This window comes from Capricornis sumatraensis, chromosome 16 (assembly GCF_032405125.1).
Source record: "Capricornis sumatraensis isolate serow.1 chromosome 16, serow.2, whole genome shotgun sequence".
In the NCBI taxonomy this organism is placed as follows: Eukaryota; Metazoa; Chordata; class Mammalia; order Artiodactyla; family Bovidae; genus Capricornis; species Capricornis sumatraensis.
The window spans coordinates 54253050-54270281 of NC_091084.1; the positions used below are offsets into that span (position 1 = coordinate 54253050).

General features: G+C 45.0%; 1 protein-coding gene across 1 annotated transcript in view; it reads right to left on the reverse strand.

The window, feature by feature from the left end:
- Positions 1-3936: 3936 nt before the first annotated feature.
- The window catches only part of P4HA3 (prolyl 4-hydroxylase subunit alpha 3), a 40526-nt gene continuing 27230 nt past the window's right edge, over positions 3937-17232 (reverse strand). Inside the window, exons 8-13 of the mRNA XM_068989017.1 lie at positions 13372-13436; positions 11007-11166; positions 9985-10047; positions 6941-7009; positions 5502-5598; positions 3937-4506 (exon numbers count right to left, since the gene is read on the reverse strand). Of these exons, the coding sequence (XP_068845118.1) occupies positions 4436-4506; positions 5502-5598; positions 6941-7009; positions 9985-10047; positions 11007-11166; positions 13372-13436 (525 nt within the window). The 3' untranslated portion in view covers positions 3937-4435. The remainder of the gene's footprint in view (positions 4507-5501; positions 5599-6940; positions 7010-9984; positions 10048-11006; positions 11167-13371; positions 13437-17232) is intronic.

A 17232-nucleotide genomic window follows, 5' to 3' on the forward strand; every position in this document is an offset into this window, starting at 1 on the left:
GTTTGTTGCTGCGTGTGTGCTAAGTCACTTCAGTCCTGTCTGACCCTAGGGACTGTAGCCCACCAGGCTCCTCTGTCCCCATGGGATTCTCCAGGCAACAATACTGGAGTGGGTTGCTGTGCTCTTCTTCAGGGGATCTTCCTGACCTGGGGATCAAACCCATGTCTCTTAATGTTTCCTGCACTGGCAGGCGGGCTCTTTCCCACTGGTGCCACCTGGGAGTTCTGTTGGGAGTTTTACACTGATTAGTTTCAGTTCGGTCGCTCAGTCGTGTCTGACTCTGCGACCCCATGAATTGACTCTTTGCGACCCCAGGAACTGCAGCACGCCAGGCTTCCCTGTCCATCACCAACTCCCAGAGTTCACCCAAACTCATGTCTGAGTCGGTGATGCCATCCAGCCATCTCATCCTCTGTCGTCCCCTTTTCCTCCTGCCCCCAATCCCTCCCAGCATCAGAGTCTTTTCCAATGAGTCAACTCTTCGCATCAGGTGGCCAAAGTATTGGAGTTTCAGTTTTAGCATCAGTCCTTCCAAAGAACACCCAGGACTGATTTCCTTTAGAATGAACTGGTTGGATCTCCTTGCAGTCCAAGGGACTCTCAAGAGTCTTCTCCAACACCACAGTTCAAAAGCATCAATTCTTCAGCACTCAGCTTTCTTCACAGTCCAACTCTCACATCCATACATGACCAATTACGGAAAAACCGTAATTGACTAGACGGACCTTTGTTGGCAAAGTAACATCTCTGCTTTTGAATACACTATCTAGATTGGTCATAACTTTCCTTCCAAGGAGTAAGCGTCTTTTAATTTCATGGCTGCAGTCACCATCTGCAGTGATTTGGGAGCCCCCCAAAATAAAGTCTGACACTGTTTCCCCATCTATTTCCCATGAAGTGATGGGACTGGATGCCATGATCTTTGTTTTCTGAATGTTGAGTTTTAAGCCAGCTTTTTCACTCTCTTTTTCACTTTCATCAGAGGCTTTTGAGTTCCTCTTCACTTTCTGCCTTAAGGGTGGTGTCATCTGCATATCTGAGGTGATTGATATTTCTCCCGGCAATCTTGATTCCAGCTTGTGCTTCTTCCAGCCCAGCATTTCTCATGATGTACTCTGCATAGAAGTTAAATAAGCAGGGTGACAATATACAGCCTTGACGTACTCCTTTTCCTATTTGGAACCAGTCTGTTCCATGTCCAGTTCTAACTGTTGCTTCCTGACCTGCATACAGGTTTCTCAACAGGCAGGTCAGATGGTCTGGTATTCCCATCTCTTTCAGAATTTTCCACAGTTTCTTGTGATCCACACAGTCAAAGGCTTTGGCATAGTCAATAAAGCAGAAATAGATGTTTTTCTGGAACTCTCTTCCTTTTTCCATGATCCAGTGGATGTTGGCAATTTTATCTCTGGTTCCTCTGCCTTTCCTAAAACCAACTTGAACATCTGGAAGTTCACGGTTCACGTATTGCTGAAGCCTGGCTTGGAGAATTTTGTTTAAGTGCTGGTGAATAGGAATTGGTAATTCATATTTTCTATTTCTTTCAAGTCCATAGATGCACTTAAAGATTATCATACTAAGTAAAGTAACCTAGACAAAGAAAGACCAGTATCTCATGATACTGCTTATATGTGGAACCTAAAAAAATGATACAAAAGAACTTATTTACAAACCAGAAACAGACTCACAGACATAGAAAACAAGCTTATTTACCAGAGGGGAAAAGGGCGGGGGGTAAATTAGGAGTCTGCGGCTAACATATACACACTACTATAGATAAAATAGATCACCAACACGGACCTACCACAGCACAGGGAGCTATGGTTAATATCCTGTAATAATCTCTAAGGGAAAAGAATCTGAATCACTGACACACATGTCACTGAATCACTTCACTGTATACCTGAAACTGTACTTCAGTTGAAAATTTTTTTCATTGCTATAAAAATTTATTGGAATATAGTTGCTTTACAGTGTTGTGTGAAGTTTTAAAAGAAATTTTGAAAAAGAGATCTTTGGGGAGACACCTGTATTTTGACTACTGCCTCTGCCACTTTATAGCTATGTAACCTCAGGCAAGTTACATATTCTCTGCCTCAGTTTCCCTCATCTATAAAGTGGAGATAATAGTACCTGTTCATTGTGAGGCTTGAAGGAGGCAAGTACACCTACCTCAGTTCTTAGCACAGTGCCTGGCCAAGAGTACGTGGTTAGTATGTTACTACTGACAATGTTAACAGTCATTAACGTAAATAATCTTCCCTGGAGCAAGTCTTGTGAGGATACAATTGCAACACCAGGAGCCCAGTTTGGAGAGAAAGCTGTTAGAAAAATGGCCGAAGAACAGTGCAAGAAAGAAAAGCAAAATTATAAACAAGCTATGCACCAAGCCACGGTCAGTCCTATTTAGAAATAGCTACCTACATACTAAGCATTGTTGGGACCCCGCAGCTGCACCCTTTTCTCTAAACTCCCCTCACCAGCCTGAAGACAGATGCTCCAAAAGGAACTCAGTTGTCTGACATTCCCTCGAGAGTTTTACCAACCAAGGAAAACTGCACAGGAGACGAGACCACAAGTGGACACCATGCCCAGACAATCACTATCGTATCTCCCATCTGTGGGCCCTTTCTAAGGACTATTCATTGTTCCTAAAAATCTAAGCAGCTTACCTCCCCTCTTTCCTTTCTTTCTTAAGACAGTATTTCATCCCGAGTTCTAAGCCACCTCAGGAAATTACTCATTTTCCCTTGGGTATCTCCCATGTATACATGATATATACAAGTTAATAAACTTCTTTATGTTCCTCCTGTTAATGTCTTTTACTGTAGAGGTTTCAGAACCTCTATAAGAACTCAGAGCTCCTAAGAACTCAGAAGGGGAGGGGGAAACTGTTTTTGCTCACTTATGTGACAGTAATTTAGTAAGAGGGCTTCCAGAGTCCGGATGCACTCAGCAGAACTATTGGTGACAGGTGCTCACAGAGGCTCTGCTGGACCCCGGATATCAGCACACCAGGACCTTTTCCTCGGGGCCCACGGAGCTCTGGGAGGCAGAAATCCTGGCGTGTGTGGTACAGGGAGGGGGCAGAGGCAGCACAGCCTCTAAGCATCTAGCCTTTTACCTGTGTGGCTTCTCAGTGAGCACAACACACACCCCCATCTCCTGTTGAGGAAACAGCCACGTTGCCTAGAATGTTCATTTTGCACAAGTGCTCAAATATCAGTCACTCATCACTGCAGCCTTAGCTCATGCCAGTCCTGCTGGGAAGTGCTGCTCCTCATTAGACTCTGCCTATAAGAATCCTACCCGTCCTCCAAAGCATAGCTCAAAGGAGGCCTTCTTACTCATTTATCCAAAAATATTTGCTGAATGCCTACTTATTTGAAACAGACCTTTTTCTGGGGGTATACCAAGAGGTATAAGGAGTGCAAGCAGCTAGGCAAATAAACAAATACTGAAAAATTGAGTGAGGCATTTACAAAGCAGAGAGGGGTCTTAAAGCACTCACCATGCAGGGCAGGCAACTGACCACAATTAAATGAATAAAGTAACTTTGAGAAAAGTGTTAGGAAGAAAATAAAGTTGGCCTATGTGAACAAAATGGCTAGAAGGATGGGTGTCAGAGAAGTTCTCTCTGAAGCGACACTGATTCAAGAGTGGAATGATGAGGAGGGCTCAGCCCCGGTGGCAGCAGTGAGTGCAAAGACCTGAAGAGTGGGACCAATGTCGGTTTTAAGAAATAGAATGCGTCTGGAATGCACTGAGCGGGGAGTGGTGGGAGATGAGCCAAGATGAGATTATACATAAATAAAACATTCTGCTCTGCTGTTTTCACATAACGTTACAACATAAGAATGTTCATGGTTGTGAAAAATGATCTGTAAACACTTTTTATGACTATTAAAAATTTTAATGGCTGTATTTAAGAATCATATTTTTTTAAAAAGTTACTGTCTGCTTTAAAAAAGTCATCACATGAGGTACACTCCTGATACAGAGACACCCCCTGCTCAGCCTTCAGCAGGAGTCAGTGGGCAGAAGGGCACGTGGGAGTCAGGCGTTGGCTGCAGGGGCCTTACTGCCACTCTGGGCCCCTGTGGTCAAGGCTCAAGTGGCGAAGGCCCCACCGACCAAACCCTGGAGACTGTTGATAGGCCCTGTTTCCAAAAGAGAGTCTGAGCTCCAGAAACTTCTCTCTCCAGCCTTCAGGCCCCCTCCTTTGTCTTGTTCATTCTGCTGTGAGTCATAGCTTGAGGAGAAACAATGTCCCTGCTAGAGACTACTTCCTTGTCTCCCATTTGCAAGGAACAGACAGTGCTGACAAGGGCCTCCTCCAGAAGCTTGCTCCCCTTTCTGCTCTCTTACCCTAGCTTTTTACTTCCGGCTTCTTTGGAAAGCCGAAGGCCTTCTCCAGCTTCTCTCTGCCAACACTTTAGTCTTCAGGTCTCGAGCTGCAGGGTCTGCGGAATTCCTGTCCGTACTCGTGTATCCACTTGTTGGCCACTGAGGGAGAACGGGGAGGCAGAGGAGCAGGCTCAGCAGATCAGACAGAGGCAATACTCACAGGGTCATGAAATTCCATACCCCTGGGGACTCGCTTGCCTCTCCTTGGTCCCAGGCCTGTCACAGACTACAAGATGTTGCTTCCAGTAGCAATAAAGAGCAAGAAGGGCAGTGGTCCCTGGAAAAAGTCCCCACAGGTCCTATCTACTAGAGACTTAATTTTCAAACCCATGGGTACTGTGGTCATTTCCCCTTCATGTAGCTCCTGAAAGCCCCTCCTCCCACAGGGTACCATTTCAGGGTAGTGAGAGAAAAGGCATGGACCCCCCTGGTCAGGTCCACCTCAGCACAAGAGTCCCTCTTCTGCTTTTTCTGTCTTAAGAGCTAAGTTCTCGTGGACACGTATGATGTGAGTGTGTCCCTTACTTATCTCTTCTTTCTTTGACCTCTCCTTATGGGAAAGCACCTGATGGTTTTCTCCTTGGAACAGAGGAGTGGGACTTTGCACTGATTCTTCTTTAGCTGTCCTGAGGAATCAGGGCCTGTCTGGTCAGGCCAGTCAACTTTTACTGACACTGGCTATAGGACAGAAGCCTCCCCTTTATGGGTTCCTAAGGTACTGGTGGCCACTAGCCCAGAATCTGATCACCTCAGTATAATGTGGCATTGCTGTGAAGCTTTTTTCCCCCTAATTTTGCTATTTTCCATTTAATTTTTTTAAAGTTAATTTGTTGTGTTTTCATTTTTATTCAGTTCAAGAAATTTTCTTCTTTATTTCTTTTTGCCACACAGTATGTGGGATCTTAGTTCCCAGACCAGGGATCAAATCCAGGGCCCCTGCAATGGAAGCTCAGAGTTTTAACCACTGGGCCACCAGGGAAGTCCCTGTTACAAAGCTTTTGGAATGACAGGCTATGTTATGTTCTATCCAACCCCTATTTCACTTTCCCCTGAACCCCTCACCCCTTTCCCATGCCCAGAAAGGCAGGCCTTACCCCATTTATCTCCTACCAGGACAGGGCAGGCAGCATGAAGTGTGTCACCATCCCCTTCACCACTCCTGTGCAGGTTCCACCAAAATAGAGCTGCATTCTGAAAGCAAGCAGACCCCGCCCCAGGCCAGGTCAGCCCAGAGTCTCAGTGCTAGGGAAGCACCTGACTGAGGACAAATGCATGCATGTCATTAACCAAGAAAACCGTCCATGCAGATGGGGGCAAGGAATACATAAAATGGCACAAAATGGTAGACAAGCTGCCATTGACTCATTCACTGATGCCTTACTGACTGAGGGCCCTGCCCTTCTCCAGACCCTGTGGATGCAGAGACAAATCATGATCAATTCTGCTCTCAGGGAGCTCATAGTCTCGTGGGAGAGAGACATAAAAACAAACCAGGAGGAGACTGACAGGTGCCAGGGGAAAGGGGAGCACAGGGTGTCACGGGATCACTGAGGCCAGGCACTCAACAAAAAGCACAAGGGGGAGCAAAATATTCCTCACACAACTAAGAACTTCATTCTGATGCTTAGCCTTTCTTAGGCACTTCCTAATAACACCCCCAGGAAGCAGGCATCATTGTCATTTCCACCTTAGCAGAAAGGAAGTTGAGGCTTAGGGGCTTTAAATAATGTAACTAAGGAGGATCAATGTCAGAACTCAAACCCAAGTGTTCTGACTCCAAATCTTCTATATTCTTTCTACCTCTTATACTCAGATTTCTCTCCTACACACTTACTTTATCTCTGGCCAAACCGCTGAATTTTGCTAAACACCCGGCATTTACTTATTGAATGCTTAGGATGTGCTGGGCACTGTGCTAAGTGCTAGAAGGCACGATCTCAATTATTTGTCTTCATTTCATTCCTGAAGTAATTAAGGGCTGTCATCCCTGACTGATTGATTGATTGCTCTGAAATTTGGGGGAGATACTCATTCATTAAACCTCTTACCACATTGGCCCTCCTCTAATGCCTTGCTTGACTTTTTAGCTCTTCTTGCAGTATATTCCATTATTGCCTGTTAACCTCTCCGTGAGCTCCTGGAGGCAAGGACTATGACCTTTCCTCTGTACTCTGAGTGCCTCTAGCCCCCAGTATTTACTTAAAGAATGATTGAAGGGACCAGTTGCTGCTGAGATTCTGAAGAGGAATAAAAGATTTCTCACCTTTGAGGAGTTCTACTGTAATAGGAAGGCATCTACTTGTAATACATCATCTACTTGTAATACAAGTGTAAATAAGATTAAAAAAAATAGAGGTACAAGTAAATGCAGTAGTCAAGAAAACTGAGGAACTATCTTTGATTCTGGAAATCAAGAAAGACCTCTTTTTTGCCCCCCTCCCAGGACAGGCGTGCAAGCACAGACAGCATGAAAGTTGAGGTGTTAGTTCGAACAATCCTAAAAATCACCCGTTGGCATCAGACCCACACTCACCTTGACCACAGGAACGCTGAAGTTGCCGTAGATGAAGGCTGTGGCTCCTCCGGCTTCCACCGAGCTCAACTACAAGGCCAGAGGGAAAGCCAGAGCTGAAGTAGCCCGACTGCCTTACTCTGCTCCCTGTGACATCTGATGTCATTTCTGCATAAATTTCCCTCCTGTGTGCCCCTCTTTCGACTCTAGGAGCAATACTTAAGGAAAGACAATCACCCAATTTAGGAATGAAGACAGCCTACTCAGTGGCATCAGTGTTTGCCTGCATGGCCACGAGAGGACAACATTTAGAAGTCCCCCCTTTCTTTACCCTTCCAGCTAACATCCTTATCCTTCCAGCTAACATCCTTACTGAGGGTTACCATGAGTAGGTCCAAACTTTGAGACCCTCAGGAAGAAATTTAGTTTATATCACAGCCCAAGACACACAGACATGTCCCTAAGTTTCATAGAACATTCTTACTACATGAGATACTGTCTGTTATTTTCAATTTTATTTTATTCTCTTCTAGTTCAGATTTCTTAAATGCTGACGAGATCCACTAAATTGATTTCACAGCCTAGTAATGCATCATGACCAATGGCTTACAGAACACTTGCTGTTTTGAAAGCTGGGCTTCATAAGAACTACTGATTGCCCCTTTGGTGTCTTACCCAGATCACTCAGACCCTCTCCAGGTAACCTCAGCTAAAGAGCTTCACCACTGGTATATCCTAGAATTATAGATATGTTTACTTAAAGAGTTTTTTTTACTGATTTTCAAAGAATACACAACCTAAACACTTTGAAAAATACTGGAAAATACTTTAAAATACTTTATATTATTCATCATCGTACCATTCAGGAAAAAAAAACCACTTTTATAGTTTAACTATAATAGTTGACATTTATTGAGCAATGACCGTACGTTAGGCATCATACTAAGTCCTTATTCCTCACAACAAATATATCGTCCTTAGATAAGATTGTTGTTATTCACAGTCTAGGGATAAGGAAGCCGAGTCTCAGAGAGACTGAGTGGTTTACAAAAGGTCACATAACTCCAAGCCAGGACTAGAGCTGAGGCAATGCTATCTGACTACAAAGACCCTGCTGGTAACCACTATATGGCACTCTTGCACACTACCTGTGGTGTCATAGCACAGTGGGGTGGAAGGACTCAAGCAACAGATTGAAGAGAATTGGAGCAGTGTGCAGAGAGGCTCCAGAGCAGGGCATGGATTGTGAGCTTGGTGGAGGGCCGGGAAATCTTCCCTCTGTAAACCTTCCACTGCTTTGTACTGGGACTGATCTTATATCCAGTCTGAGCAGAAAATCACTAACCTGATTTCAACTCAATCCTCTACTTCTTAAAGATTATTTTCCCCCTATAATATTATTCTTATATTCTCCACAAACCTTATCTCTTGTCTTCAGAAATGTTTATGATGGTCTTAACCCTAATCTGAAGATGAAAGAACTGGGAATAAGCTATCATTTCCTAGGTCCCACAGTCCCTTTCGTGGAATCCTATACTTGCTTTCTAGGATAGAATGATAAAAACATACTGTATGAAACTTCACAGAGAGATATCCCCTCACCTGACTTCATCAGGTCCTCCTGACAGCCCTGTGATGAGGTGCAGAGCAAGAAAACAAGCTCAGAGAATTGTGAGTTGTGCTGAGGCCATATGTTAAGTGGCAGAACCTGAATCAGGCCAACTGACTCCAAATCCAAACACATGCCATTCCACTATGTATCAGAGGCTTAAAATCCAAACACAGACACACTTGCATTTGCCATTTAAAACTGCTGGACTCCTGCATCTGTGCTATCCTTACCATGGTAACCAGGCCTCTCTAGTCAGGGAGTCAGCTGCAGAAGACACTAGGGGGATAAAGAACAGAGAGATTGTGGCCCCTGGACGTCCTGTTCTTTGGTTGATGTCCAAAGACATCAACTGTCTATGACTTCACAGATTGTGACCTCCCATGCCAGCTTGAGTCATCAACCAGAGATGCACTAGCTGCTGATCCAAGCCATGTGCCCTGCCCGGAGAGCTGACGTCAGCCATCCCTCTTCCTGATCAGAATGTTCAGAATGACCACAAGAGGCCAGACACCACTGGCAGTGGCAGCTTTCCAGTTTTGCAGAAAGTGAAAACCAAGCCATGTGAAAAAAGCCACGTTGGGATTGCCAGCAATAAGACTATGGAGTGCTGGCGTCTGTCCTTTCTTGGCTGCACTGTGGAGACCAGATACAGGGCTAAGGAAAGCGGGGGTGCTAGGCTGGGGTGTCTGCTACTCTAAGGAGCCTGAAACCAGGCCCTCATCCTAGGCTGTAATGTAGAGCATTTATATTTAACATTATAATACACCTCTTATGCTTTAAATGACAGATGACTGATATTATGACTTGTCCAAAGAGAAGGAGGCAAAACCACATGATCTGACAGGAAGAGGATCGGTGAGATAATAAAGACCGGGTCCAAATTCTATAGGGTCAGGTCAGAAACTAGGAGAAGAGGCCAATTTACTGTTTTAAGGGGGAGTAATGTAGAGTTAACTGAAGACTTTATAAGGAGATAAGAAAATTTTCATTACATATGAGAGAGCCACACTTATTGAACTTCTCTGTAGGCATCTCTGTTCTTCCTTCTCATAATCACAGCTGCTTCATTTCTCTCCTCTCTTACCCTCACAGCTCCACGACCTCATCAATGACCTTTAAAAGCTCCATGCTTTTAAACAGCAAGTAGTCTATGGGACCTCAAAGAAAGAGAACCACATCCCCTTCCTGTGTTGTTCCTAATCACAGCCAACGACAAGGTCACAGTTAGGTCTACATAACGTCAGTTCTTTGAGGGCAGGAGCTGACATGTATTTTTTTATTCCTCCTATGGTGCCTAATGAGAGTGCTGTATGAAATTTACAAACATCCTGGAGATTTTTTTCTGCTGTGAATATCACATAAAATCAGTATCTTATATTGCTTTGAAAACCATAAAATAAAAGAGAGAGGAATAATCATTAAGAAACCCCGGTCCCTCCAAAGGAAGACTCACATAGATCATAAATGTTGCTACCCGGTTCCCCGAGTTCATTCTGTACAGTGGGCTGCTTGGTGACTGAGACAAAAATAGAACACATCATTATTTTATGCAGAAGGCACCAGAGCAACAACCAGAAGGTACCAGTATTCCACCACAATACAGGGAGGAGAAAAATGGGGGAGTCCCAGACGGGGGAGAGCTTGAGCTATACCTGGTCACGTATGTGCCTGTCTTGGCTGGCAGTTACTCAGTATACTTTTTTTCCTTTTACCAATTTATTAGATACACATATAAGTGAATTGTATACTAATCAAACTAAATTGCTTGTTAGTAGGGAAAGGCTTCCCTGATAGTTCAGCTGGTAAAGAATCCGCCTGCAATGCAGGAGACCCAAGTTCAATTCCTAGGTCAGGAAGAGCAGCTGGAGAAGGGATAGGCTACCCACTCCAGTATTCTTGGGCTTCCCTTGTGGCTCAACTGGTAAAGAATCACCTGCAATGTGGGAGACCTGGGTTCGATCCCTGTGTTGGGAAGATCCCCTGGAGAAGGGAAAGGTTACCGACTCCAGCCTTCTGACCTACACAGTCCATGGGGTAGCAAAGAGTCAGACACAACTAAGTGACTTTCACTTTCACTTTTCAGTGAAAGGACTGGTGGTTCATTGTATCTTCAGGTTTTTAGTGAAATAATATATAAAATGTTACAGATAATTATTCTGTAAACATGCCAAGTAATAAGACTGGAATTCCTAATTATTTGCCAAAGAGACATATTATTTTGTTACAGAAGAGTTTAACTGATATAATTTACATGTCATAAAATCCAGTCATTGTAGTATTTTTCAATGAGTTTTAGTAAAAAGATGAGTCAGCAGCTATCAGCTTGAAACTAAGACTTTCAGATATACCTAGAACATGAACCTTTGTTCTAAGATTTCAATGTTCCCTGGGGGCCCTATTAGAGCTCTGCCTCAGAGAAATAAATAATACCCTCTTTCCCTACCCCCAGGAGATGGTCACTGACCCCATAGTTACCGTAGCATGGTCAAAGTGAGGCTCATAGTGCCCTCCAATTCCATAGTTCACCACCTGGAGATACTCTGCATAGGGGGGCTGGACATCAAGGCCCGTGAGGGCAGCAATGCGATGGTCAAGGGTCACCAGCACTGGGTCAACAGTGTCCTTCAGCCAGGCACTAAAACACACCACAAGTTGAAGCATTAGTGATCTGATGCCAGAAATGACTAACTGAATGAATGAATGATGTCAACTGCCAGAAGGAAGGCAGGCAGGGAGGACAGGAAATGCATTCATCCATCAAACGGGGGTGATAATATCTATTACAGAGACTTATGAAGATCATGACAGACGATGCTTATGAAAATGCTTTGTAGGCTGTAAGCTGGTGATTGCTGTAAAATGCAGAAAAATCTCTGTTCTTCTGCTCTACTCCAAGACAAACCATGATAGGTCAAAGGCCAAAGAGCAAAGTTCAGTCTTTTTTCCTGAATGTCTTATTGAGGTTCTGATAAAGTGGAGGATTTGGGATCAGAATGCAGGTCCCTGGGAAGTAAGGAAGCAAACCAGTGAGTCTCCTAGGGAGATGGTGAGGGCTCTTAAGGGAAGTATCCTGGCACATCTGGGTCTATAAATGATGGATTAATTTGTTTATCCCTTTGTATAGAGTACATGCATAGTGCTATGCTGTGGGAGCTAAGGTTTACAAAGGTACTCAAGACAAAGCTTCTGTGTTCAAAGAGCTCATTTGAAGAGACACACAAATGTACACAAATACAACGAGTATAAATCGAAGTAGAAAAATGAGAACCAGCCCCTAAAGTCCTGAGGAGCACAGAGGAAGGAGATGTTAATTTTGACTGGCATGGCAGTAAGATGGATATGTAGGCCAAATTTTGAAGGGTGCATAAAATTTCAATAGACACAAAAAACACAGGGGTATTTCAGGCTGAAGAAATGGTGCAGGTGCAGATGCGGCGGGGTGACATATATCAACATGAAAGCAGCTGGTCTATGAGAGAAGTAACGGGAAATCAGGCTAGAAGAGCAGGCTCAGGGCACGTTGTGTAAGCTGAGGACCCCGGGTTCAGGAATCCGGTCTTAGTGGATAACAAAGAGTCAGTGGAGGTTTCTGTGCAGGAAAACAATTTAGTGATTAGGAATTCACTGGTGACCTTTGAGGGAGAAGTTCTAGTGAAGCTGTGAGGACAGAAAGTGAAAGGTTAGTCACTCAGTGGTATCTGACTCTGCGACCCCATGGACTGTAGCCCGCCAGGCTCCGCTGTCCATGGGATTTCCCAGGCAAGAACACTGGAGTGGGTAGCCATTTCCTCCTCCACGGGACCTTTCCCACCCAGGAACTGAAGCCTGGTCTCCCACATTGTAGGCAGATTCTTTACCATCTGAGCCACTGAGAAGCCCTGTGAGGGCAGAACCCCAATTCAAATGAGTGCAATGTAGTGGCTGGGGGTGGGGGTGGTGACTGAGGGGAGGCAATGAGGGGCTCCGTCTCTACCTGGAAAGTAAGGAGAATACCACCTCCTTCCCCTGAAAGCAGAACAGAAAGTGGAATTTTCCCCTTGACACCTCAATGTCAGAAAGATTAGCAAAGCAATGAAGCTGAAGTTATATGGATCTTTCACAACTTAGAAAATAACTTCCTAATGTAAAAGGTCCCAAACTTAGAAAATAACTTCCTAATGTAAACCAGACCAAGTAAGTTAAGCCAAAGGATTCTGAATCAAAGCTTTCATCACTCACTTCACTTCCCAGACTACAAAACCATCCACCCAGCCTGAGGTCTGGCCTCTCCCCAAGGATGTCCTCGCTGTCTCCCACGGCTCCGGTGGGGACCCTCCCCTTACTGTATCATCCATACTGTCCTTAGAGCGCAAACCAAGGGCTGCAGTGGGGCTGATGAGGGATGGAGGGGAGGGAATGCGGCTGGATCTTCCCCTCTAGAGAAGCCACCAGATCCAGAGATTCTGGCCTTCCCTCTTGCCTGAGTGGTGGCAAGTCACGCTTTGAATATGAATCAGGAGGTGGAACTAGAATTCTGTAAAGTCAAATTTTGAATAGAGACTTTCTGGAAAAGCAATCCTGCTTAGGAGAACAACTACATACTTAATTTTTGGTCTAGGGCTTAGAAGCTTTTTCAGCTTTAAGTCCTCAGACCATGTAACAGCCTGTGAAAGGCCCTTGGGTGAGGGGAGTGGATATTGCTCCCTCTCAGCAAGAATGCACAGATATAAACCTGAACTATATAGGTTCTCCAGTGGAATCTCCGATGGCACCTGAATGACCGCTGCTGACCTTTAGTCATCTGTGCCAGGGCGGCCAGCAGGTGTGACCAGAGTCCCTGCCAAGGAAGGACCCCTCTTACCTCTTGCTGATGCGGTACTCCACTGGTAACTGCTTCTCACCTGACGCCACCACGGATCTCTGTAACTGGTGTGAAGGATGTAAGAGAAAGTCCAAGTGGTTACTACACAAAGGGAAAGACTCTCATTTGCATAGACATTCCCCTCTCTTAGCATAAACCTAACAATCACCAGTTTCTCCTTAATTAAAGGATATTTTACACTCGCTACTAATTTAGTGATAGCTATTGATCTTGAAAATAAAAAAATAATAAGTGACATAAAAACTCAGAGTTGACAGTAAACTTGAGCTTCATATCTGGTAAATACTAAATGTTCAAAAAAGTCTGTTGGAACTAAAATAAAAGTGATTTTTAATCCCTTTTGCATCTACAAGACTGTAAGTTCTGTAAGAACAAGGCTGTTTCTTTTTTTTTTTTTTTAATATTTATTTATTTGACTGTGTCGGGTCTTAGTTGTGGCATGTGGGATCTTTCATTGCAGCACGCAGATTCTCTAGTTGTGGCACATGGGTTTATTGCTTCATGGCATGTGGGATCATCTCAGTTCCCCAGCCAGAGATGGAACCCATGTCCCCTGCATTGCAGGGAGGATTCTTAACCACTGGACCACCCGGGAAGTCCCTAAGGGTTATTTCTTATTCATCTTTATATCCCAGTGTCTGGGTCAGCTAAGCTTTGACTTTAGTGTTTGTCAAATTAAATGACAATGACAGGACACGCTACCCTGAGAGACAGCCTGCTCCTTCTGAACAATTCAGATAAAATCCCTTCCTTACAGAGAACCAAAATCTGTTTTGCTTGCAGCTGCCTTTGTTATGGGGAAAAAACAACCAAACAGGTCTGAAGTCACTAATTCAACTGAATGTCTCTATTTTGTTCTGAATGTTCGGATAGAAATTTTAAATTACTTTTAAATAAAGTAGCCTCTAATTGCAAAAATACTGTACCAAGGACAGAAAGAGAAGTATCTACATGAGGATGTCTGCTCCTGCATCCGACACCAGAATGTCAGCTCCATGAGGGCAAGCGCTTGGCCCTTTTTCAGTGCTGTATCTCGAGGGTGCAGAATAGGCCAGGCAGGGAGTAGGTGCTAAATATTGGTGAAATGCATCCAGGAGTGAATGAACCAGAGTCTTGAGCCTAACGACACAGTCCTGGTGCTTCATGTGCAGTCAGAGTAGAGCGTGGAGCAACAAAGGGCACCCTTTCCTTTCTCAGAGGCTTCAACAATATTACTGTTCCTGCTGCTAAACCAGGTAGAGAATCTTGGAAAAGGCTCTTCCCCTTCCCTAGACCCGTTTCCTCAGCTATAAAATGCAGCATGTGAACAACACACTCCTGGAGGCCTTCTCAGCCTCTCTCTCTACAATGCTAGGATGCAGAGAATTGGTAAGTGACTGATAAGTCACTGATAAGTGACTGATACTGTCTCTGTGTGGTCCTCTGTCTAGCTCCTCTCCCGAGCCTTCATAGTGAGGAGAGAGTCCCTGCTGCTCTTCTGGGACAATATCAATGGTTCAAAAACAAATCCTACAGAATCTCCACTCCACTCTGCCAGCGCTCCCTTCCAGAGCCACACTGCATTTACACAATTATTTGTGTAAATTATCTGTATACTGCATTATACACTCTGCATAACAATTATTTACCGTGCATCCACAAGTCATTCATTTGTGGGGACAAATCCTCACCGGTTGTTCTCTGACTAAGCCCTGTGCTCGACATTGTAAATACCATATAGGATAACCATAAGGCATTCAGTGGGGTCCTACTGGAAAAGTACAGGGTTACGGAAGGAACAACCAGCCATTCTTATGAAGGACAGGAAGGCTTCCCAGGATGCCCAAAAGACAACTGGAATCACACAGGTGAAAAGAGGCCGAGGGAAGACTGCTTCTGGCGGAGAGAGGAGTGTGCGGGGAGGCCAGTGAGAGCACTGCCTGTTCATGGAGACACAGTCGTTTAGTGCTTCTGGGGTGTCAGTGTAAGGGAGCATCTGCAGAAAGGGTGGCGGTAGCCAGGCCAAGGGGCTTTGTTATCATTTGAGAGCAAAGGGACCCATTAAAGAGTTTAAGCAAGGGCTTGACTCAGCTGCAAGTGACCGGCTGCAGATTGCTCTAGCTTCAACAGGCATAATACAGGGCCAGGCATTCAAGGACAACATATGATCCCTGCTAGCTTACAGTCTGGCTGAGGGTGATGAGGGACTAACTCGCAAAACTGTGAGCAACTCCAGACAACACGTAAATGGCAGGATAAATGAAAGTACCAAGCAACTGGAGACAAAAACTCTTGAGCTGAGACGAGGAAGGTTATTGGAGGTGGCCCCAAAAAGTGCTCTGGAAAAAATGCTCCTACTGAAAGCATCTGTGACAGTGGGCCAAGTGGTAAGGGCTAGGAAGCGAAAAGAGGTGTCCAGTTTCAACTGAGTCTTCAAGAATGGGCAGAATGCAGATGGGGGAGGAATGATGAGAGAGCAGAGAAATTCTTTTTTGAGAAACAGACAGTGAACAGGAGCAGAAAAATTCAACACAAGCCACTGAGGTGGCTTGGTTCCCGTGGGGCAGCCACTACCACACACACCCAGGACTTGTTCCTGGGCAAGCCAAAGGAGAAACAGGGCCCAGCAACCCTGGCAAGACACTTCTGGGGGAAGGGAGTGTGGCAAGGTCTGTGGATGCCAGACAGATGACCTGGCCACGGGGGATTAAATGAACATCTCCAAGTGTGCCGCCTGTCCTGTAACCACAGCAACAGAGTTGTCCTGAGGAAAAGGGAGCTTCAGGCCAAACGCTGCCGCTGGCTCACTGAGAAGCCAAAGATATTGAAAACACATCGTTCCAATTCACGGGGAGCTTAATGGCTTCAGAAACTTTCTGTACAAAGATTCCAGATTCGTCTGAAGGGCTGTTAGATGGAATTATTTTGCTATTCTTCTCCTCCAATTCATGTCTGCCGCCAAAGTCTCCCTCAAAATCTGCAGGCCTGATCAGGGCGCTCTCCAATTTCAAAGTGTCCCACTGCTTCCCCTGGCTTTGGGGTAAGGTCCAAACTCCCCAGCGTGGTATTTCTGGAGCTTCTAACTGTGTCTCACCTTGTATCTCGCATCACCTCCCACACCCACCCCTGCCCACTTCAGCCCCTGGCTTCCCCCTACTCTCAACACCACACAGCAGGCCTGCGCACGGACTGCCCGTCTTCCTGGAATATCCTTTGTCACCTTTCACTCGGATGAATCTCACATCCACGGGGAAGCCTCTGTTTTTCCTGCCCCCCCGCTGCCCCTATCTGCTCTTCACCTGACTGCCTTTCCCTTGGAGGAAGGTTCTCATTTTTATGCTGCTAGCACAACACCAATACCTATTACAGGATGTATCACAGTGCATTGTAAATATCTCTTTCCCCTTCTTCAGGAAGCTCTGAAATCAGAAGGAGCAATACTTAACCGTGTAACAGCCCAGAACCCAGTACAGCATCTAGCACACAGCACGCTCTGTTCTAGTGATGAATGACTGTCTGGCTGCCAGGGCAAACAGCACACCATGAAGGGCATGATGTCTGCTTTGACACAGGAATTCTGAAACTGTCTTATGTGCCATTTGTAAAGAGGCAATATACTTATAGCAGTGAGGTCAACTGCATGACCGTTCTAAATATTTGCCACACTTCCTGGATTTTAAATAACTTACTGGAATTCTGTCACCTCCACTAGCACTGTTCATAGTGATGCTTCCTAAGGCCCACTTGACTTCGCACTCCATGATGACTGGTTCTAGGTGAGTGATCACACCATCGTGGTTATCCAGGTCATTGAGATCTTTTTGTACAGTTCTTCTGTGTATCTGTGCCACCTCTTCATAA